Consider the following 23,621-nt stretch of genomic DNA (forward strand, 5'->3'; position numbering starts at 1 on the left):
TTTTACACATTATCTCAAGGCACTTTACATAGAAGGTAATGACCTTGAAATGATAGAGTAACACAACTATGTAAAAAAAATACAATATAACATAAGTGGCTGTGTCTTTATTTACAATTAGAGGGGGTTTCCTTGTATTCAAAGGAAAAGGAGTTTGCAAAATAAAATATGTTTAAAAAAAGGAATGAAATATAATCTTCACATTAGTCATCCTTAAAAAGATGTATTACTTTATTCGATTTGATGAAACGCAAGGGTCTTCAAATAATATTTTAACTGGTGCAGAAAGTCTGTGAAATTCGGGGCGATAATTGATTTATAAGCGCTGATGTCAGCAACTCGTGTACCAAACATTTTCATCGACTTTCCCCGAGTTGTTCCGAGAATCTTCCCAGCCGGGAAGTTCATGTTCCGATATCCTGACGCCCCATGAACGCACAATGGGAGAAGTTTGACAATCCTGCAACAACAGCGACTCAGACAAGTTTCATCTCAAGACAGTTCAAGGTCGCTCGAAGGAACTTTTACGAAGGCAGTCTCCCAGCAACGCGACCCTCATGGCAGAGGAACTTCTGAAGTGTTTGAGGGTCGTAATGAAAACCGGGTGAGAATGTGGAGGCGCCGGAAGCGGCAGCAGGTTGGTGGAGGACAGAGGAGCCGGAGGAGGAGGGGGAGCGGATAGAGAGGAGATTATCCCCCGGGCTTCATCTGAACTGTCCGCCGCCGCTTGTCATATTTTCTTCTCCTGGACAAAATGGCTCTGACCCAGGAGTCCGTCCTGTCCTTTTTACTGGAGCACGGAGGGAAGGTGCCGAACTCGGAGCTGGTGAACAATTTCAGGAGCCAGATCAACTGCAGCGATCCCGCGGAAAAGCTGCACAATAGAGACCTGTTCAAGAGGCTGGTGAACAGCGTCGCTGTGGTCAGACAGATCGACGAGGTAAAGTTTGTGGTCGTGAAGAAAAGGTACCAGGACTTTGTCAGAGAGCACGATGCATCGCCCGAAACGCCTCTGGACCTCAGTTTCTCCGGCTGCACATCTCCTCATCGAGCCGAAGCAGCCAGGATGATCTATACCGACATTGAAAACAACAACATAGACAGCCCACTTAACACGTATTGCAATTATGGTGGTGATGGCAAGCATGTGCCTGCAGGGAGTGTGCGGCAGAGAATACCGTTATCCAGGAGTCGAAGCAGCGTTGACTCATCCACTGTCAAAGTTTTAAATATCTCCGGAGATCATGAGATCAAAGCAAGGAAATCTGGCGCTGTATTCGCTGTGATAGCAGTGAAATCCCCTCAGAGAGACCCTGCACCAGCAGCACATGGATCACATTACCAAGTGCATGGGCATGAACCTCCAGGCAAAAGAACCACTTCGGTAATGAAGCCTTCTCCACCATCAGTAACTCTACATTCTAACTTTCCAGCATGCAAGAAGGATGCAGTGAGGGGACATCAAGTCCAGAAAACCAGACAAACAGAGGACCTGCAGCCTCCGGGGTTTCCCCAGACGAGGCCCCAAAACAAGACAACAAGACCACCAGAAGATGCTAAGGACACCGAGTCTGTGCCTCTGGAGCCATTAGCTCATGAGTGGTTGGTGAAGTGTGCCGCCGGACTGTGGGGGCAGATCCATGCTCTGCTGCTGAAGGACACACGGTTGGCACAGAAGAAAGACTTCATGTCAGGTTTCACAGCGTTACACTGGGCCGCCAAGGATGGCAACGGCGAGATGATACACAAGCTCATGAAGATCTCCAGAAAGAGAGGCACTTACATCAACGTCAACAGCAAATCACACGGAGGATACACTCCTCTACACATCGCAGCCATGCACGGCCACACTCAGGTGATGGTTCTGCTCGTGCAGAGGTATGGAGCCAGTGTTAATGAGAGAGACAATGCCGGTAAGAAGGCCTTTGCCTACCTGGGTGAAGATGTGTCAGCTGAGGTCAGAGCACTTCTGGGAGGACTGCAGCCGGCTAAGTACAGGGAGAGGACAGAGGAAGACGACTGCAGAGAGCACCCCAAAGGCCTCAACACTATAAGTAAACTGTTTCAGCCTCACATAGGGAGGAAACACAAGACTACAGCAAAGTTTGCTCACGACTGGTGACAGAGACATGGATCACATCCATCAGTAAGCTGAACAATATCAAGATTGAAAAAGACAATACTCTTATTTGTATATTCTGTAAATATAAAACAACCTAAAGCATTGCTAAGTATATGGTTTGGATCAATTTGTTTTATTTTCAAATGTGTAGTCTCTCAGTATTCATCACAAACTCTAGGTTTCCTTTACAGTATATCACTACTATTTATGACTTGCATTTATACTTAACAATGATTTTTCAACAATTTAACATATTTCAATAGCACAATCTGTAATAGTGACCCTGTACATATGCTAATTTCCCAGGTGGTATTAAATCCTTCAATTCTTGATTCATGAAATCAGAGTTTAAGGAAATATTGGGAAACAGTTGCTGTCAGCACAGTGTACAACAGGTCATACATTAATGATATTCTGATCATCTAAATAAAATCAGTTAAAGTTCTTTACAGAAAACTGTCTAGAGATAACACTTGATACTGAAGTAGAGAAATAGTGGTAGAATCTAATAAAATACAAACCTTTCTACTTCAGTAAAAGCAACAAGGCATGTGGGGCCGGTTGCGGGGAAGTAGTCAGGGTAGTGGAATGTCTCATTAATCAATTTCTTTGTGAACATGAGGTTGTAATAGATGAGATTCCTTTTCTAGGTCAACATGGGGCCCCTTCTCTGGATTGTTGAGGCAAAAAAGACCAGTAATAGTTATTATCAGGCAAGGCCCTGAAAACCCCTACTGATCATTTGTTTATATGTCCTTTGCAAAGTTCATGCTAGACAAAAAGTATTTGATCTGTGAAAAATAAAAAACTATGGAAGTGTAGGATCATGTCTCCAGAGTTGTTCATATAACTCAAAATACAGTTTTCCTTTTTTGACCAATTTTATATAACAAAAAATAAAAATCAATTAAATTAAATTAAATTAAATGAATCCTGTGCAGGAGGTGCGCATTCCGCTTCTGCGCAGGATTAATTTAATTTCATCTTACTTTATTGATTATTGTTTTTGTTATTCAAAACTGTAGTTTTGAGTGTGGAACAACTCTGGAGACATGATCCTTTGAGTTAGTTTGTATCTCCGTCTTATTGTGATGACACTTATCTTAATTTGCCAAAATGGCCACTAAATGCAAAATAGCAAACTTCCTGTTGCGTTTTTCAAATTACACCTATAAACTTTTTGTTTGCCTGGTCATGATAAACATGTGTTTTGATTTTTGTGAAGATTGGTCAATATGAACACGTTGCGGGGGTCTCTGGGGGCACCGTTTAGCCATTCTGCCACACCCATTGAAAATTCCTCCAGAATACTTTTTTCTACACATGTTGGTAAGCATGTTAAAGCCCTCAAAAAGCCAATTCATTTGCCTAAAATGTTTTAATAATAATCCTTACAATTTCAATAGTCTGTCTGTCACAGTTTAATGAAACTTAATTAAATGGTGAAAAACCTTACGCTTTTTCAAAAACATGCAGTATCAGTGCTATCCACATCTGACCCAGAGCAAAACAATCACTGATGACATGAAAGGAGTTGAAGCTCATACAATGAAGCCAAAAGCCAAACAGAACAAGAACAATGTGCTTTGTTTCGTTTTCTGGAAAAGAAGCTGCTTCCAACAACAAAGGTTGGCTGCACTTGTACTGTAGTGAACTGAAATGTGTTTTTATCCCAACCCATAAACCTTTCTTTATGCTGACGCAGATGATTATGAAAGGAAGTCTACCTCAGGAGTGTTTCCTTTATCTATTCTGTAAATGTTCCAAACATCAAAGTCTCTCCAACAATAGTGTGGTGTCGTCCAGATCTTGCATCATATCCTGTTTTTGCAAAATCCCAAGATGCACCCATTTCTAGTTCACTAAAAGCTGCTGTGAAACAGAACAACAAAGAGATTAGTACACATTTTGTAATGTGCATGGTGTGGAACTGAGATACAGCCACAACTTAATCTAAAGTCCACCTCATGGTCTCTCAAACACACAGAGTATTGACTATAACTGAGTAGATATCTTTTGGGTTATTTATTCAATCTGTGATAGCATTTTCAAAATATAGCATTTCATATTTTAGATGAGGTTAGCTGATCGACAAGCCATTATTCTCCTTTTAGTTGCAGTTTACATTTAAACCCATTAGAGGCCAATGCATATTATCATCATCCCAGTCTAAAAGGTTTTTTTCAATAGCTTTTTTATGTGTTTATTGATACTTAAGGAAGAGGTCGAAGGAACCATGATGGTAAATTAATCCATGTTCATATTTCTTAGGTTTAAGAGGAGTTTAGGATAGATGATGTGGAACACAGGCTTTAAATGCATCTTATTTATTAAATAGTAGAACTACTACTGGAAATTGATTTCAATTTATAATATGAATATAATTGAAGTACAATTTGCTTTAAGTAATTTATTTTGGCAACAAATTTATGTTAAATCGTATAATTTTTAAGCAAATAGCCAAACTGGAAACTGCAACAGTGCGTTGCAAAACATCTCAGTACAGTACTGTGTGTACAATCAAATTTCAAGTTTGATTATTTAATATATTCCCAGCATTTTGTACCACACACCACGTCCAGAGGTGGGAATTATAAATCAATAGGTCATGCAAAATGTAGCGTCTTCTTGATGCCCTCTAGAGGCCAGTAGCGTTACAACAGTTCAAAGTGAACATGACAAATTATTCCCTATCGAATTACAGTATTTAATACCTGTTTAATAAGAAACAATACTGTTCAACTGGTGGGAATTATTACAGTAGAATAAATTATATACTATGTATTTAGCAGGCAGTTTTTGCTAAATTACAGCTCTAATGAAACGCTAGCTAGTTAGACACTGTTAACTTTAAATGTCAAATTAGCATAACTTTATTAACCTGACCTAACATTGAGCAGGCTTACTTATTCAAAAAGAGCCTCATTACTTATTTCCTACATTACCTATTCTTGTATCCATGTGTGTTGCCAGTAAGTCTTTTATTTTTGAAGTTCATGTGCATAATACTGTTAATTAAAATGTTAAAGTGTTGTTTTCTATGTTTACTTAAATTTTCCCTCCTTTTGCGATCTTACTGTGACTACAGAAGGATATATATTATAATCTCCCCAGATTATACCCTTACTTAATTTCACTGTAGTTCTACAAAAGTTGCTATAAGGGGGAGATAGCAAATTATTACCTATAATTAACCAATGTAGCTTTCCCTTTCTAAATGTTAACTCCAACAGTTGCCACAAAATGTCCCTTTCATCTTGGTGGATATATACTTTTCTTAAAATACAATTTGCCACTTGAGATACAAAGTCATTCTCGTCTGTAACAGAGGTTTGGAGGACTTGAATCCAGTGATGAGAAGCCAGTTGAGAGGCGGTGGACTAGTGGCCGAAAGTTGGACTATGGGCAGAAAATCCGACGGTGGTCTCTGGTTCGACTCCACTGAGTGACAACAAAAAACATACCTGGATGACAACACCTGGATCTGTTCCTCACTGTCAAAGTGCCTACCCCACCCCACTGTGGCCACTGAGCAAGGCACCTTACTCCCCCAACACCTGCTCCCCGGGTGCCGTGCATGGCTGCCCACTGCTGTGTGTGTTCACCAGATGGGTCATAGCAGAGAACAAATTCCCCCCCTTGCATGTCGTGTGTGTGAGACCAATAAATGTTTCTATCTTATGAACTTGTATGTGAACAAGATTCTAAGGAGAAACTGTGCAGTAAATTATGCAACTATTTTAAAATGTGTACTTTGATTCTACTCGTATCATTTCTATTGTGGCTGCAATAAATATATTATCTTCCTACATTACCCATACTCAATTTAATTGGAGTTATATAATGTTTGCTATTTAATTCTAGCTTGCTAGCAAACTATTTCCCCCTTCTCGCTATAAGTTAACTCCAAAAGTTGTCACAAAACCTCTTTTTCAACATGGTGGATATATTATTAGCCAGAAATTGTTTTCTATTAAGGAGGCTGATATGCACAATGCATTGAATTTAAGATGTTCATGAAAGGAAGCCAAACTACAAACTTTTTTTGTATTATTATTATAATTTAGTATTCAAGGTATAGTCGGAACAGATGTGTTTTTAGTTTGCGACAGAAGATGTATGGCCTTTGTGCTGTCCTGATGTCATTGGGGACCTCGTTCCACCATTTAGGAGCCCGGATCGCAAAGAGTCATGATTTTGTTGAGATGGTCTCACCTGTACCGGAAGTCTGGAGGATTTACATCCAGCGAGGAGAAGCCAGTACGTCTTTAAAGTTTGAAACCCACATGGATAAAACCATTGTTTCATCACGTTAAAAGATGATTTTATACTGGAAAGAAAACCTGCGCTAGTTGACGTAGCTCTCAGTGAAATGGTGACTTTACTCTTTGAATCTGTGTCGTTGTGATAAAGCAGGAAATGTATTTTCATATTTTGACCTGATTGCCCACACCTGCGCGTGTGGACCAGCGGCGCCACGTGCTCGGTGTTGTTGACCTCGAGCTGTTGGCGGAGAGACGCTCTCGGTTTTTTCGCAGGTTTCCTTGTTTATGATGGAGAAACCAATGCTAATGTCGGCCGCTCTTTTCTCTCTCCACACGGTTGTCCCCCTGCTGCTTCTCACCTCCAGCTGCCCGCTGCTCGGGTCCTCTGTGGCCGCCCCCGGTGCTGCACTGCGCCGCCCTGGCGAGCTGAGCTTCCCGTACAGCAGCATCTTCTCCCCGCTGCTCAAAGCCCTGTCAGAGCACGGGGGGCCCAGCTGGAGCCGGGGACTCAGGAAGAAGGCAAGGCCCGAGCACCGGTACATGAAATATCTGACCGAGGTTTACAAGCCGTCCTCCAGGGTGCAGAGGAGTCTGGACGGGAGCACAACCTACAACACGGTGCGACTGATCAAGCCCCAAGATGAATGTCTTGCACGAAGTAATAAAGGTGAGGAAGTCAAACACACAGAGCAAAGGATTCATCAGATCTCCTCAATAAAAGCATGTGATATCTAGAAAATTAAAGGAAAACAAAAGTTGTAGTGGGCAGAGGACGAGTTGGAAACTATTCCAGGGGCTCCAGACCAGCGTTTCCATAAGAAGCCTCAGATTCATTGTGCTTGGAATGGCTCAATGTATGTTTCAAAGGGAAATTCCCCATTTAATATCTCGGTCCTGACTCCTGCGTTTGTCACTAATGATTTCACTTGGATTTGGGGCCCTGAGTTTGAATTACGCCTGGGTGACATGGCCCCAAAAATGATCACTTGATATTGATAATTATCACAGTAAATGTCACATAAATATTGTAAGTTGAAAGACTGATTCTTGCTCCTTAATGACTTAGTTTTAAACTCTTCATTATGCGCAGAGAATGAATGCTTGATAAACAAATCTGACATTGATCTACTTTGTGCGATAAGTCCTCACTGTGCACAATAAAAAAGTAGCAATATATGGATATGTATTGGACATTTGTTGTATTGTTATTCATTAAAATCATATTGTGATCATTTGCCTTGTTTTATTGTACAGCCCTTACTTGCGTAATCATTTAGAATTTACATTGTGCTCATATAAAATAAATTTGTGTATATATGGTGTAATACCCACAAATTTGACTGACGAGGTAGAATTATTTTGGCATAGGATGCTTTAAATGTTAAAGAAATAATACTATTCAGCTGCGACCCTAGTCTCATGCTGCGAGTGGTAATGTGTCATTTTTTTTGTTCCCCTCCAGAGAGTTGTATGCAGGATCTTTCCTACAGTCTCGATCAAGTAAGAACAAAAGAACAGCTTCTCAAGTCGGCTCTGCTGTACAATTTTGACCATGACGGCCTAGCATCCATAAACTCTGTTTGCTACCTGAGTGTCAAGGAGCAGGAGCATTCAAACTATTGTCTGCTGTGTCCCGTAATCCACCATCCTGTCAACTTCACAACCGACGCTGACAGGAGGAGCAGGAAGGACTGGGCGGAAGTTGACATCACCTCATTTGTCCAGCCTCTCTTAAATATTCAGAAGAAGAACATACACCTGCTCATCAACGTTACCTGTCCGGAGGAACAAAGAGTCAGGGCCAATGGGAGTAAAGGTCCACTGGAGTTCACCCTGAGGCCCCCTCCTCTGCTTCTTTATCTCCATGACACCAGCAAAACCAAGCAACAGAAGTCCCTGGTCGATTCCAAAGCGAGTGTAAAGCCAAGCACTGCAGCGAACGCGTTTCATAAGCAGATGGTCCTCAAATCAGAGCAAAGGTTTGGGCGTAAAAGGAGATGGAAGAGACAATGTCTGAAGAGCAAAGACGGTGATAAAACCCTGCCTGAGCTGCTCCCGATCTCTGTATTCCCAACAAGTCACTGTGCCTTGTATGACTTTAGGGTGCGATTCAGCCAACTCAAACTTGACAGCTGGATTGTTTTTCCTCCAAAGTACAACCCCAGATACTGCAGAGGTGTCTGCCCGAGGAACATGGGCTTCATCTATGGCTCACCAATCCATACCATGGTGCAAACCATCATCTATGAGGAGCTAGACCCCTCTGTGCCCCGGCCCTCGTGTATTCCCTCCCGCTACAGCCCGCTGAGTGTCATGATGTTTGAGAAGGACGGATCCTACGTCTACAAGGAGCTTGAAGACATGGTTGCTACAAGGTGCACGTGTCGCTAAGCTGACACATGACCAGATAGGCCTTCCAACAGTCGTCACCACTACCTCAGAGGGTCAGATATTCTGACCAGGCTCAATGATTTCAGGAATTTATACAATTGTGCATGATCTAGAGCAGGTGTGTTTACTTAAACGAGAAGTATTTTATCCTTGTGAAAAATGTGGAAAACGTGACATTTAATTCCTTTTTGTTAAGGTGTGACAAGAGAGCTACAGATGCATCCTCTTGTTCACCTCGCGGTTTGGTATTGAGTCCGACACACTCGAAGAAAATGTGTGTATGATTATTTTTTGTTAACTTATTTTGGGTGGGTGGTCTTCCATTATTCTTTAATTTATCACAGTTGCCATGTTTTAAGTAGCCCTGTTGTGGATAGAAGATGAAACTGCAGTTACAAACCCTTATTCAAACCTTTTACATATCGTTTTATTCCTGGGGGTTACAGACATCTGTCTTCATAATGTCCAGAATGAAAGTTGTCAAGGTTTCAGTGTGTATTTATTACTTCTGTTTACTGAGTGACTGCATACATATGAATTGACTGCATTCATCTGTACTGGTTGAATGTGACTAAATGCATGTCATGTCTATTTATACAAATTGAATGAATTCACTGTGTCTGTGCTCAGTTTAAGGACATTCAAAACTGAAATGACATATGTTGACATATTCTCTGAAAAGATGGAAAATAAAAAAATTTGCAGACATAGATTCAGTTCATTTGTATTTGTCTAGCACCCAATCACAACATACATTATCTCAAGGAACGTACATACTAAGGTTGAGACCTTACATTGTGTCTGCGTAGAGCCGGCTGAATTACTCAAACCTCACAGGGGAAATTCCGAGTAAGGAAACCAGAGAAGGATTTTGACTCTTGCATTGGAGTGCTTGCTCTTTACTCCAGGTGTTGAGTCCACATGACCTTCCACATAAGGCTACACAGGCCCTCCACTGTCAACTAGGATGGCATTCAGTGAAGAGCATCCCTCCACAAAGGCCCAATAGTCCATTCCAACATTTTCACTGTTTTCCTTGCAATTCACTGATCCTGATTTTTAAAAAAAAAATCACTTTCTGTTGTCACCATTTCATAAAACATTTAAACAAATGTGAATTATCCTTTGAGGGCCCCGACATAAAAGTAAGTCACCTGACCACACTCCGCGCCGACAGGTGGCGCTAATGTCCCAGGACAACCGGTGCTTGGATAAAAAGGAAGGACAGAGGGTCGTCATTAGGAAACATAACTAAGAAGCACACGGTAAGTTTCAATGTCACTGCTGCAAATGCGATGCGTTCACTCGCTTTTAGCACCTAATGGAGTGCAATATGTTTACTTAAGTGTGTGAGCAGTGAGGTGTGTTTTTTATTTTTCCGACCACGTTCGCGTAGCTGGCAGGGAAACGATTCAAAGGCCTGTTTGTACTTTGGCAGCTAACAGCTAGCTTGGGTAGCTGGCTGTTAATGCTAACACCAGCGGCTAACAAGCTTTTATTCGGGTCGTTATTTCACAATCTGCTCACTCTGTTTTTACCTAAACGATTATCATCTGAAGCGTTTATTAGCGACGTTATATGGGTTTGTCACAACCTAAATTTACGTATTCAAACTAACTACATATTGAACACAAGAGATTAAGTAACTATTCCATCAATGGCATTGCTTTCCATCAGATTGTTAGTTAAATGTCGCGTTTGGTTTAGTTTGGCCACGTCATGGGTGAAACAGTGATTTGATATAAATATGGGTAAAGTAAATTATGGAAAAGTCTGAAAAGCCATGATTCTATTACTTTTACAATCATAAAATGCAGTGTTGTAATGTTTCTGATGTGTAATAAGACGTATGAGTATTTATATGTACACTTATTTGAGCTGCATCTCAGATTCCTTTGTGATGACATTATATATGATCCTTTTCTGCCTTATATTTGTTACAGTGTTTCACCTAATGCTAGGCCCAGTGGAACAAACTAAAATGCTGAATCTGCTAAATACAAAAGGCAAACGAAAATCCTGTGATCGTGGAGTGAAATCCAGTTCCAGATCCAGTAGATCTCTTTCCAGTGGGGAAGTTAAACAAACAACCTTGAAAGCTTTATTGCTATAGGTGTTGGTGAAACTGTTTTCATATAGATCTAGACTAATAGCGAACTCCATGTATATTGGTTCAATTCTTTTTTGGCCAATTTAGTTCGGCTGGAAATAGTTTTGTATTTATTGAACACAATAAATTCAGAGTGGTTACAATTGTTTTCACTAAGAATTCCTATCTGTCTAGAGTGTACATTTCTGATTGTGTTTTTCTATCAGCTCACTGGTGATCATGGGCCGCCACTTTGGAGACTTGGCCAAGATCAGGCATGTAATCACATACAGCCTGTCCCCATTTGAACAGAAGGCTTTCCCCAACTACTTCTCCAAGGGAATCCCCAATGTGTGGAGACGGACCACAACATCTTTCTTCAAAGTTGGACCCCGTGAGTCTTTGCCATTGTATCCAACTCAACAGCCAGGTCTTGACGTGCCTGGGTTTGAGTTTGACTGTTGCCTTATCGTCCCTGAAGCCGTTTTCAATACGACCTCCAAAAATATCAGAGTATTGGCTACAGAGTTTGCCTTTCACACATGCACAGCAAGAGGTTCACTAGACAGACGTGTTCACAATAACAAATCCTCTGCATTATTCAGGTGGGAGGTTGACTAACATTCCCAAAATTCTATACTATGTTTTTAAAGTTATGTCACTTGAGATTTTAGTTATTTTGTAAGTAAGTTTTCTGGTTGTATTGCAAACGCAGCTAATCTATGCATATACATGCATGGGATCAACAAGACTATTTTGAACTGTGACAGTATTTCAGAGTGTTCTTACATAACAGTGCAGTAAATGTGTTTGCTTATTTTCTCATGTATAAATGAAAGACTTACTTCTCTCTCAGGGTTACTCACATCTTAGTGTACAGTCACGCAAGAAGAGCTTGAATTCAATTAAGAATTTTTATTAATTATAATCTTTTAGATATGGTACCTTTTGTGATTAGACTTTTGTGCTAAGTTGCTTTGTGATTTCCCTTTTTGCAGCGATGATCCTCATGTACCTGACCTACACCTGGGGCAACAGTGTCCATGCACAGGGCAAGAGGAAGATTGCTGCCGACTATGAGAACGATGAATAAACACCTGCTGCCTCCTGAAAGCTGCCATCTGTTGTTCATTCAAACTCTATGTAACCAATAAAATATTTATCTGAAATCAGTTTTGATTGGTTTCATTCAGTCATCCCTTCTTGATTGGACAGATGTTCATTTAATGTCGGCGTCAAATCAATGCTACAGTTTTAAGTAATTACACCAGTCCTTCACTGTCTCCAATTGGAATAATTACTGCTTCCCTATGTTTTACATTTTTAAATATATGTGTGTGTGTCTGAAGATTGTCAGTCATGATTGGATCTTGAACTGTAGAAGCCTAGCACCCAATCCAATGGCCTTTGATTCAAATTCTCAGATTTTTCTGACATGTTAAATATTAAGGGAAATATGTGTGCAAATAATGATAATTGTGTTGTGTTAATGGTGAGAGTTGTCATTAGATAACATCCCACACCGGGGAATTCACTTGTTAGAGCAGTAGAATGAGGTAGATGAGAGAATTTAAAAAAGGCAAAATACAAAATATGTATGTAAAATACACCTGTGGAATAGTTTTGTACAGAAATGCACTTTAATTAAAGTGCAGAAGTATGAGGTTGTAAAATATTTGTACTGTAGTAAATTGATGTTTCCATATATGCATATTAGACTGTTAATAAGTACATAAGCAGGTATGGTATTAAAAAAGGTTAAAAAATGATTATATGTATATACATAAGTATAAATTCACTAAAGTAATACAAGTATACTCTATGCAAATATATATTGGTATAAATATTTGGATACAAAATATGAATACAAAAAGTATATATAGTAATGGATGAAAAATCATGACAAGAGGCGTACTTAATATACTATAATACGATGACGCAGTGAAACTACATTGGTCAAATGCTAAATTTTCCAATGCTGTAAGTCACGATGAATAATTGTGACAAGAGAAAACAGTGCAGCATTCACTGTGCATCCTGCTGTTATACAGTGTGAAGGGCACACGCTGGTCCCACAGATCCATGTGCGTGTGAGTCAAGTCCGGTTCTTCACGGTTGCTTATGGTGCAGGATGAACATGGAGCTGAAGGCCTGAGACCGGAGCTGCACCTCCGCATCTCATGATGCCGCTGCACTGACGGTCTCTGGCCTGTGGGGGGCGCACCGTGGTCGGGCGAAGCGTCTCCGCGGTGCGACGCTATTGGTCAGCGGCGCAGACAGCAGATTCCAGAACGCTCTCGCGCATTGAGCCGGTGAACGTACCGCATGCTGCCGCTCACTTACATGGACCAAGAACAAGGGTGTATCACCGTCCGCTGACCGAGCCCCACCGTCGCCGCTGCCGTCACTTTTGTTTTGTTTTCTCCCCCGGGCCGCCTTTCTCCTCGTTCTCACCGCTGCCCTGCGCTGGTCAGTTAGCCGCTGAAGATGTCAGTCGTCGGGTTTGACGTGGGCTATATGAGCTGCTATGTAGCGGTAGCCAGAGCCGGAGGGATTGAAACAGTCGCCAATGAATACAGCGACCGAAGCACACCGTAAGTACCTACGCGCCCTCCACCGCGCCCACCACCGCGTACCGCTCGTGTTGTGTCATTGGCGCCGATAGCGAGCACAGAAAAATCAATGGAACCACTTTTCTTCCTCTTGAGCCAAGCTAACGCGGCTAGCTGTCCGGCTAGTTAGCGTGCTAATGGATTTCACAACAGGAAGCGGCATATGACTGGCTAAAGCTAGCTATAGCCGAGGCGAAAACCATTGTGAGCAGGGAATGAACCGTGGATCCACATCTCCTGCTTGAATGATCCTCGTGGTGTCTTACTAAAGGTTCACCGTCGAGCTCACATACAGGTTGTGATAACCGAGCTCCAGGTCAGGTGGTGAGTTTCACTGCGCTTCAGGCACGAGTGAGCGCATATGATGGGAGGAGGCCGGAACCAGGCTGTCAGAACCCATCCTGCAGCGCATTGTACCCAATCGTCTTAATCTTATGTCCTCAGAAACACCCTTTATTGGTAGTTAATGTAGAGTCAATAATCACAAACACGAGTTCAGTGATAACATGAAATCAGCCATGTGAATTACTGTTTTATTATTGATGACATCCGCCCTATTTGAAAAACTGCTTCAGAAGAAATGACTGAATTGTGCTCCCTCTGCTTTCAGAGCATGTGTTTCCTTTGGACCTCGGAATCGCTCCGTCGGTGCAGCTGCAAAAAGCCAGGTATGATTAGCAGGTTTACAGTTAACATCAAATACAGCACCATCACAGAACACAAGTCCTGAAGGCATCACTCAGCTGTGGGATACACCTGGATGACATGGCCAAATTACATCAGGAAGATTGATAATTATCAGGACAGATGTCACATTATCTATTTTAAGTTGCATATGAATAAAGATTAAGAGTAAGACACAATTTTAGTGGGCGTAGGATGACATGATCTGCTCCTCAGGCCTTAGTCCTGCATTTAACTAAAATTCCTCCAATTCATTATGGATGGAATGGCAGATGCAGTTCAATGTATTTTTCATAGGAAAAGTCATAATTTTATATGAGAAAAGGACTCCTGCATTTACAGCTAACAATTTGACTTTGATTAGAATTGGGGTGTTTTTTTTTGCTCCTGAATTAGGTTTGTGCTTTTAAACTCTTCTTTACGGGTTAAGAATGACTAACCCCTCACAAACAGCAAATAGGAGATTCAACTTTTAAGCCAATTATTTATTATACTTCCTCACCATAATTGCACAATGCATTACCATTGTATCAATATATATTGTATCTTTGTTATGGGCTAATGATGAAAAATATATTGCAATAATTATTGCCCCACCCTAGTTTGCATGTTTTCTAATGGAAAAGCTGTCTGCCTTTTTTTTGTGGAACAGGTCGTCACAAACTGCAAGAACACAGTCCAGGGCTTCAAGAGGTTTCATGGCAGAGCGTTTTCAGACCCGTATGTGCAGCGTGTCAAAAACAACCTGGTCTATGATATTGCACCAATGCCCACAGGGACAGCTGGCATTAAGGTAAGAGAAGAATAAAGAAGATTCACAGTTAAATTGATGTGTAAGGATTGTTAATAATGCACAGACTGCTGTCATTACAGCCCAGACTCGTTTAATATAATGCTTCATTTTTAAATGTAGTAATTCTTTTTTATTATAATGTCCATGTAATTATCATCCTGCCTTGGATTCCCGACCTATTTCCTGACAGTATTGATGCTTTTACGCTCTTATTCTATCACTGAATCTTAATACCATGAGAAGATGTTGTGACGACCAATGAAAATATAAACCGAGCCCATTGATGTCATTTTTTAGAAAGATTATCATCAACATGCTGTTGAATATTTCCCATGATTATGAATAAACATTTGAGTCGGATCGACCTCATGGTCTTCTTGTTATTCAGCCACTTTCTGTAAAACAGATAATTTCTAGCCACATTGTGGTTGTGTTCATCAGCAATGTAACTTTCTTCTCTTGTCTGTTCACTTACAGGTGATGTACATGGAGGAGGAGAAGGTGTTCAGTATTGAACAGGTCACCGCCATGCTGTTGACCAAGCTGAAGGAGACGGCAGAGCATGCCCTGAAGAAGCCTGTGGCTGACTGCGTTGTCTCTGTAAGTCTTTACATGCCACTGAACAGTTTGTCATTCTGTCCTTGACCCATTTGGCCTTAAAAGTGAACAGATTATCCATTTCAAATGCTTCTCTGTTGTTATCAGGTTCCCTGCTACTACACCGATGCTGAGAGGAGATCAGTCGTAGATGCTGCTCAGATTGCTGGACTCAACTGCCTGAGGCTCATGAATGAGACAACTGCAGGTCTGTACTAGGATGTTTTTTGGGTAGGGCCTGGGCAAGGATGTGCATGTTTGTGATTGTTCTAACTGTGGCTGCTGCTATCTGCTGCCATCCAAGCACTTGTACTCTTCATTAATAATTTAACAACTTTCCTTCCAGTTGCATTAGCATACGGGATCTATAAACAAGATCTCCCTGCTCCCGAGGAGAAGCCAAGAAATGTGGTGTTTGTGGACCTGGGGCATTCTGGATACCAGACATCAGTGTGTGCCTTCAATAAGGGCAAACTCAAGGTGTGTTGTGTGTCTGTGTGTAAATCATCATACTTTACATTGTTTTACACTGATGTGTTTATTTACAAAATGTTTAAAACCGCCCCATTTCTTAATGTTGAAGGTGAAAATAACAAGACATTCGAGGATCATCCCCATGATCCAAATCTGCAGAAACTTTCTTTATCAATCTATGAAAGCATTTATGTCATGACTCTTAACTCTTAACACTTTTCCGCGTCTCTCAGGTCCTTGCTACTGCCTGTGACCCGGAGTTGGGAGGAAAGGACTTCGATGAAGTGCTGGTCAAGCATTTCTGTGAGGAATTTGGCAAGAAGTACAAGCTTGATGTCAAGACAAAGCCCAGGGCGCTGGTCAGGCTCTACCAGGAGTGCGAAAAACTGAAAAAACTGATGAGCGCCAACTCCTCAGACCTGCCGCTTAACATCGAGTGCTTCATGAATGACATTGATGTCACCGGAAAGCTGAACAGGTAGGCCAACAAGAAATCTTAAAATTTTTGTGATGCATTGTTTCTACATATCATTATTCTCTTATTTTGAAGTTCACTTCGATTGTTTAAGCAATATCCACATTTTCTCTTGCACAAGGGTTCAGTTTGAAGAGATGTCTGCTGATATCTTCGCCCGAGTAGAGCTTCCACTGCAGAACCTTCTGGAGCATGCCAGTGAGTAATTTTTATATACTTAAATTTATTAACCTGACACCCCTTTTCCAATTACCTCGGTTTATAGAATAATGAATATAATGATAATGTATGTTAATAATTATTAAACATTTTTTTTGTATGTTTTTGCTCCATAAGAACTGAAAAAGGACGACATCTATGCAGTTGAGATAGTGGGTGGAGCTTCCAGGATCCCAGCTCTCAAAGAGAGAATCAGCAAATTCTTTGGGAAGGAGTTGAGCACCACGCTGAATGCTGACGAAGCTGTGGCCAGAGGATGTGCCCTGCAGGTACATCCCACTTTTGTTTTCAAAGCTGGTCTCCACCCTTCCTATCACTCACAGTCACATGTCCTCTATCAGCACGTGGCTTGAATAAACAATGATGTGAAAAGGATGTTTTGGACTTCCAGAGTTGCATCTTTTCTTTCAATGCTGCTCTCACTGAAATACTGGTTGTGTCCCCTCAGTGTGCAATACTGTCACCTGCCTTCAAAGTGCGCGAGTTCTCCATCACAGACATCGTTCCCTATCCCGTTTCCTTGAAGTGGCATTCCGCTGCAGAGGAAGGTTTGAGGTGAGGAACTTGATGGAATGTTTTTTTCTTTTGTCTCTGATTTTAACAATGTAATATAATAATAAGTTTGCCATGTTCATTTGTTGCAGTGATTGCGAGGTATTTCCCAAGAACCATGCAGCACCTTTCTCCAAAGTGTTGACCTTCTATCGGAGAGAGCCTTTCTCTTTGGAGGCCTACTACAACTGCTCTAATGAGCTGCCCTACCCTGACCCCACTATTGGTAAACAAATAGAGCATCCTAAATTATTTCTGACCAAAAAGGAGCAGAAGTACTCCAAACCCCTCATTGTATAAGCATTGCATATACAACATCAGCTTATTATAAGTTTGTTTTTGGTAACACTTTTTGTTTTTCTTTCTGTCTTCCAGGTCAGTTTTTGATCCAGAAGGTTGTCCCACAAGCATCTGGGGAGAGCTCCAAGGTGAAGGTTAAGGTGCGAGTGAACATCCATGGCATCTTTAGTGTGTCCAGTGCCTCCCTGGTTGAAGTGCTGAAGTCTGATGAGACAGAGGAACCCATGGAAACAGAACAGGCCAATGAGAAAGAGGGAGAGGTACTTCAACCAAATATCTGCCTGTTTTTTTAGAATCATAAATCAACCTTAAGGACACCAGATTGGTGTATGTGCTACTATTTATGCATTTATTTTTTACTCTACAGAGCAAGATGCAGACTGATCAGGAGGAGCAGCAGGGACTGGGAGACGGTCAGAAAGAAACAGAGGAGAAGGCACCACGTGAGAATGAAGAGATGGAGGTACGGTGCTCAATTGTTGTTTAAAACAGACACTATTTTATAAGGTTGTTTATAAAGGGGAAACAGCCCACAATAAACTTTATCTTTCAGAATTTAAATAATGTTCATCCTGGTAAACAAACAAAAACCATCTTTTTCACTAAAGCAGCTGAGTTTAATGCAAAATGCATGTAATGAATGACAATACAGATGTTCTAATAAACGTGTAACTTGTTGGATGTCTGTATTCTTTCTGAGTGATGTTTTACATGCCGGTGCCTATTGCCTCACCTTTCAGACCACCCCAGAGGAGAACAAAGGCGAGAAGAAGACTGACCAGCCCCCACAAGCCAAAAAGCCCAAAGTCAAAACAAAAGTTCTGGACCTTCCGATTGAAAACAGTCCACAGTGGCAGCTAGCAGAGGACATGCTGAATCTTTTTGTAGAAAATGAGGTAACTTAACTTTCAGCTTTTGTATTACTTCCACATAACTAAATTGACCCATCAAGTTGTCATCTCTTACTTCATCGATTTTAAAGAGTTTGTTAGTTACTCTCCCTTTTGCTGGTGCTCCTCAGGGTAAGATGATCATGCAGGACAAGCTGGAGAAGGAGAGGAATGACGCCAAGAATTACGTGGAAGAGTACGTGTATGACATGAGGGACAAACTCCACGGGAAGCTGGAGAAGTTTGTCTGTGATTCTGTAAGTGAAAAATCCCGTCTGACTCATTGTAAAGAAAGAACTGGGATCAAAGTTATCACCTTATAGTCACTGTTTAATGTTACATGTTTTGTAATTCTTTTTCGTAGGACCGGGATGCTCTGTCATTAAAGCTGGAGGACACTGAGACCTGGCTGTATGAAGATGGAGAGGATCAATCCAAACAGGTGTACATTGACAAACTGGCAGAGTTAAAGGTAATGATACTTAGTAATTAATTTTTCTCCAGCCACTGATGGATCTGTATATTGATCCTTTTTACCTGACGTGTGTATTGTGTTCTGTGCAGAAACTAGGCCAGCCCATCTGGGAGAGGTTTACTGAGGCTGAAGAGAGACCTAAAGCTTTTGACGAGCTGGGAAAACAAATCCAGCAATACATGAAATTTGTTGAAGCTTACAAAATAAAGGTACATCCTATAAAATTCCTTTTTATCTTTGTCATTTATATATGGACAACAATACATATAACAGTAATTATGCCTGTGGTAACCCTCCGTTGATTTCCAGGAGGAGCAGTATGACCATTTGGATGAGGCAGATGTCACCAAAGTGGACAAAATCACCAATGACGCAATGATCTGGATGAACAGCGCCATGAACCAGCAAAGCAAACAGAGCTTGACACTGGATCCCTCTGTCAAAGTTGCAGACATTAAAGCGAAAACCAAGGTGAGACACTGTTTATGAGACAATCATAGGAGAGAGGTGATTGGTGGGGACTCAAATCTAAAATAATAAGTTGAACCCAAGAATTCACAATGCAGGAAATATAGGTTTTGAAAATTCATATTTAACTATTAATGGTTACATTGAGTTAACACACAAAGTTGCCCAAATATTGTATCATTCATTGCTGTTATTGCACCTTCATGCACATGTTCAAGAATTTATGTTTTTATCGCATATGTAAACTTTGTGAAGCCTAGTCATCTATATGGCAGTGACTTCATTGTCTTCATATTGCAATTATTTATTTGGTTTGGGTTTGATCTGCCACGCAACAATATATCTTTTTTTACAAGGCCATTATTTCATATGATTCATGTGTTTTGTGTAATTCCACAGGAGCTTTTCTTGGCTTGTAACCCCACTGTGTGCAAGCCCAAACCCAAGGTGGAGCTTCCCAAGGAGGACACTCCAGCCGAGCAGAACGGGCCCGTCAATGGACAGGAGAAACCCCAGGAAGAAGGTGCAGACAAGGGAACAGGCGAGAACACAGGCAACCCCAGCTCAGAAACGACAGAAAACAAGCCTGACATGGACCTTGATTAAAGTAAAGCCTGCCGCCTCCCTGAAGCAAAGCTGAACGGGAGCTTGTTGCTTCAGATTGAGACGCAGCCTGGGTTTATAATCAGAGCAGGTGAGGTTATTTTCTGGGGGGTAACTGCACACCACAGTCAAAAGTAGGCAGGGTGATTAGCACACTGAGCCCAGCTCCTGGTGGTATCTGTCTGATGACACAGCATGCCCTCTCCCTTTCTGGATGACATAAATCAAAAGCCAGCCGCAATAAGCCTGTTTGACGATGAGCGCTGTACACATGATGGTATTTATTTCTGTTGTGTGCTCTGTAAGTGTTCTGGTCTGTGTCACAATAACAGTTTTAATAAAGTTATTGAAAATCATTTGCACTGATTTTGTTTCCTTGGTCCAATATACCTACAGTTCCACACTGGTACTGCTACAGTAATGTTTCTGTGAATCTGCAGGGTCTTCAACAGAAATGTAAGGTCCCCTATATGACATATAGTATGTGTGCTGGGGTTCCAAACGAGTAAAGGGACAAGTGTTAGAAAAGCAATTTCTCAATGTGAAATTTTAACAACCAAACTAGTTGTTTTGGCTTGAGATTGATTGATGGCAAGGTTAGCTGTGGCCCAGCTAACGTTGATAAGTCTCATTGAATCATGCATCCAAATATATTTAATATTTTATACTCTGTGACATTATATAAGTTAAGGAAGCTGCGTCACTGACGTCAGTGCAGAGAAAACGTTCACTTATACAGCCAAATTCATAATAAACTATTTTTTCATGGAACTATAAACTTAGATGTGTCGTATTTTCAACCCGAAGGATCGCTGCCTTCGGAGGTGAGCGTTAAAGAAACCCCCGGCTGTGACGAAGCTAACCAATACGTAGCTTCCAAACCAACGGAAGTCAAACGTCACCTCCGCGATGAGACGCTGTTCGCATCCGACTGCAGGAGTCACATGATCCCGTCCGTGTGCTGTCTGTTCCGAGGACAAACTGCAAACGCTGCGAGGCACAGCTGGATGTTACGGATCTGTCTTCGCTGTCTTTTTTATGAGGACAATCACTCGATAATCAAAAGTTTCGGGTCACGTGGTGCCGTTTCGCAAACAGCCTCTTAACCAGCGATGCCGTTTTATTGTTGCATGATAGTTTGTTAGATGAGTCTAAAGTCTGCTTGAGGTGTGTTTCTGACCTCACTTACCTTGAAGGCTGAGCTCTTCCAGACAAGCAGAGCGCTCCGCTGTTCAGTCCTCCTTCTTGTCTGCAGGACGATGAAGCTGATCATCCTCAATGACTACGACCAGGCAAGCGAGTGGGCTGCAAAGTACATCAGAAACAAGATTGTACACTTCAGACCTGGCCCGGACAGATACTTCACCCTGGGGCTCCCCACAGGTAAGCAGGAGCTGGTCTCCCACCACCATACAGCTGCCCCCATATACAATGTTTTACATATGCGATGCTGGATATACTGTAGACTTTGTGTGTTGAAAACTCATCTTATACAAAACCCCTCCAAATAATCTGATGATTCAGCATCACGAGCTGAAAAAGGTTTCAGGCCTGTACTTTCAATTTAAAATATAAACATTTTCTATTATAAAGTTACAGTATTGTTATTCTTTTCTCAAATGAAAAGTAAAAGCACTTATATTCTTGCAGAAAAGAAAAACATTGATGCTCAGATCAGTGAGAACTGTGTGATTGTTGGAGGGAGGGGGGGGGGGTGTGAATGCACTCTGTTAGCTTTCACTTTCTTCTATGCAATTGTAACCTTTTTGGTTATTTCCATCAGGAAGCACGCCTTTGGGTTGCTACAAGAAGCTGATCGAGTTCTACAAGAATGGAGAAGTCTCATTCCAGTATGTTAAGACTTTCAACATGGACGAATACGTAGGTAAGGCATGGCCATCCTCTCGCCTCACACTAAATGCCTGCACATCGAGGATTTAATGAAAGCATATCAAACTGTCGTATTGTCTTGTACAGGACTTCCCAGAGATCATCCCGAGAGCTACCACTCCTTCATGTGGAATAACTTCTTCAAGCACATAGACATAAAAGCAGAGAACACGCACATCCTGGATGGCAACGCTGCCGACCTGCAAGTAGAGTGTGATGCCTTCGAGAGAAAGATAACAGCTGCCGGGGGGATCGAGCTCTTTGTTGGAGGTCAGGAGGTCACAGTGCAGACGAATATGCCGTAAACAGACATATAGCTCTGGTATCCAGGGATTAGTCCCTTTTGAAGCTACAGTAAATCTGGAATTGCTCTGACCGTCCTGTCTTAGGTATTGGCCCCGATGGCCACATCGCCTTTAATGAGCCTGGATCAAGCTTGGTTTCCAGGACCAGGGTGAAGACTCTGGCAAAGGACACTATCATAGCTAACGCCAGATTCTTCGATGGGGATCTCTCAAAGGTGCCCACCATGGCTCTGACTGTGGGAGTGGGCACGGTCATGGACGCAAAAGAGGTCAGATGTCTATTGCAACATGTGTCTGCAAAGTATCACATTGATTTTTATGTCAGTACTTTGATGTAAGCGGCTCAAGGGTGCATCTCATGTTGTGCCTTCTCAGCCACAGAGGTCCCAGATCACATACAGAATTGTTGTCTTTTCTCAGGTCATGATTCTCATCACCGGAGCACACAAGGCATTTGCTTTATACAAGGCAATAGAGGATGGCGTGAATCACATGTGGACAGTGTCTGCATTCCAGCAGCACCCACAGACTGTTTTTGTATGTGACGAAGATGCCACCCTGGAGCTGAGGGTCAAAACTGTAAAGTACTTCAAAGGTGAGGGCAAAATCGCATAAGCCATAACGCTTAATTTCTGTTGTACTACATTGCAAATTGAGTTGGACTGAGGAAAAAGACATTTGCGCAACATCAACCAGAATCCTAGAAAACATGCTGAGTCTTGCTCTTTCCACAGGGATGATGTATGTGCACAATAAACTCGTGGAGGCACCTTCTCACGACGGAAAGAAGAACTGATCGAAGGAGATTTCAGACTTTATGTACTCATGAGGCTTTTAAAAAAAAAATCAACACCTAATGATTCCTTTATCTTCTGATGGAGACACATTGGTGGACGTGGAAGCAGTGCTTGGAATCGTCCACAAATACTAATCTGTGTAGAAATGATCAGGTTTATAAGTAATCAGGTGATTTTTCATACATTTGTTCTTTGTAATAAAGTGCGTTTGATTTTGACATCTTGGATGTGTTTGGATTAGTGTCTTAATGTGTGTGAGTCTTTTTTTCTCCTGTTATATGACAACACGGAACAACTCGTGTTGCCTTTAGGTTCTCCTTGTAATCTTGTAATTCGAACTGGGAGCTGTAAATAATGCTTGTTTCATTGGTTTCATTGGGTGAAATGAAGGAGCACAGATTCCTTGTTGACAATAATATTATATATGATATATATGAAGTACTTTTACTCAAGTACTGCAGTTTCATTGCACTTCTACTATACTGTATGATAAGATTATTTTTGGTATTTATTTATTATTTGCTCTTATGCCACAACAGTCAGAGGCAAATGTTATTTATGGCTCAACATCATTTGCAGTTAGATAATAAGATGATCAGTTTTTACTATAATGCATTATA

General features: G+C 41.4%; 5 protein-coding genes across 7 annotated transcripts; all 5 read left to right on the forward strand.

Annotated features, from left to right (window-relative positions):
• Positions 1 to 324: 324 nt before the first annotated feature.
• sowahab (sosondowah ankyrin repeat domain family member Ab) lies at positions 325 to 2,489 on the forward strand. The gene has a single exon (XM_062394113.1). It carries the CDS (start codon positions 755 to 757, stop codon positions 2,120 to 2,122), a length of 1,368 nt encoding a protein of 455 aa, XP_062250097.1. The 5' UTR covers positions 325 to 754; the 3' UTR covers positions 2,123 to 2,489.
• Positions 2,490 to 6,268: 3,779 nt separating this feature from the next.
• gdf9 (growth differentiation factor 9) lies at positions 6,269 to 9,486 on the forward strand. Of its 3 annotated transcripts, none has more exons than XM_062394118.1 (3): positions 6,269 to 6,382; positions 6,753 to 7,054; positions 7,850 to 9,486. In XM_062394118.1, the coding sequence occupies exons 2-3, from the start codon at positions 6,928 to 6,930 to the stop codon at positions 8,776 to 8,778; spliced, it is 1,056 nt and encodes a 351-aa protein (XP_062250102.1). In that variant the 5' UTR covers positions 6,269 to 6,382; positions 6,753 to 6,927; the 3' UTR covers positions 8,779 to 9,486. The 3 variants fall into 3 exon arrangements, with proteins under 3 accessions (XP_062250102.1, XP_062250101.1, XP_062250100.1); XM_062394117.1 differs by having other exon boundaries at positions 6,368 to 6,497; XM_062394116.1 differs by lacking the exon at positions 6,269 to 6,382 and having other exon boundaries at positions 6,549 to 7,054.
• Positions 9,487 to 9,945: 459 nt separating this feature from the next.
• Positions 9,946 to 12,039, forward strand: LOC133959328 (cytochrome b-c1 complex subunit 8). Its single transcript, XM_062394462.1, has 3 exons — positions 9,946 to 10,043; positions 11,095 to 11,261; positions 11,866 to 12,039. Exons 2-3 carry the CDS (start codon positions 11,108 to 11,110, stop codon positions 11,958 to 11,960), a joined length of 249 nt encoding a protein of 82 aa, XP_062250446.1. The 5' UTR covers positions 9,946 to 10,043; positions 11,095 to 11,107; the 3' UTR covers positions 11,961 to 12,039.
• A 1,107-nt stretch (positions 12,040 to 13,146) lies between these two features.
• Positions 13,147 to 20,365, forward strand: hspa4b (heat shock protein 4b). The gene is made up of 19 exons (XM_062393834.1): positions 13,147 to 13,461; positions 14,090 to 14,147; positions 14,816 to 14,956; positions 15,434 to 15,556; positions 15,662 to 15,761; positions 15,900 to 16,033; positions 16,261 to 16,505; positions 16,624 to 16,700; positions 16,839 to 16,990; positions 17,170 to 17,276; positions 17,366 to 17,499; positions 17,649 to 17,833; positions 17,941 to 18,036; positions 18,314 to 18,469; positions 18,595 to 18,720; positions 18,828 to 18,935; positions 19,028 to 19,147; positions 19,248 to 19,409; positions 19,806 to 20,365. The coding sequence occupies exons 1-19, from the start codon at positions 13,355 to 13,357 to the stop codon at positions 20,010 to 20,012; spliced, it is 2,538 nt and encodes an 845-aa protein (XP_062249818.1). The 5' UTR covers positions 13,147 to 13,354; the 3' UTR covers positions 20,013 to 20,365.
• A 564-nt stretch (positions 20,366 to 20,929) lies between these two features.
• Positions 20,930 to 23,226, forward strand: gnpda1 (glucosamine-6-phosphate deaminase 1). Its single transcript, XM_062394186.1, has 6 exons — positions 20,930 to 21,392; positions 21,793 to 21,894; positions 21,987 to 22,169; positions 22,289 to 22,473; positions 22,625 to 22,799; positions 22,939 to 23,226. Exons 1-6 carry the CDS (start codon positions 21,269 to 21,271, stop codon positions 22,998 to 23,000), a joined length of 831 nt encoding a protein of 276 aa, XP_062250170.1. The 5' UTR covers positions 20,930 to 21,268; the 3' UTR covers positions 23,001 to 23,226.
• The last annotated feature ends 395 nt before the right edge of the window (positions 23,227 to 23,621 follow it).

Source organism: Platichthys flesus, chromosome 8, assembly GCF_949316205.1.
Source record: "Platichthys flesus chromosome 8, fPlaFle2.1, whole genome shotgun sequence".
In the NCBI taxonomy this organism is placed as follows: Eukaryota; Metazoa; Chordata; class Actinopteri; order Pleuronectiformes; family Pleuronectidae; genus Platichthys; species Platichthys flesus.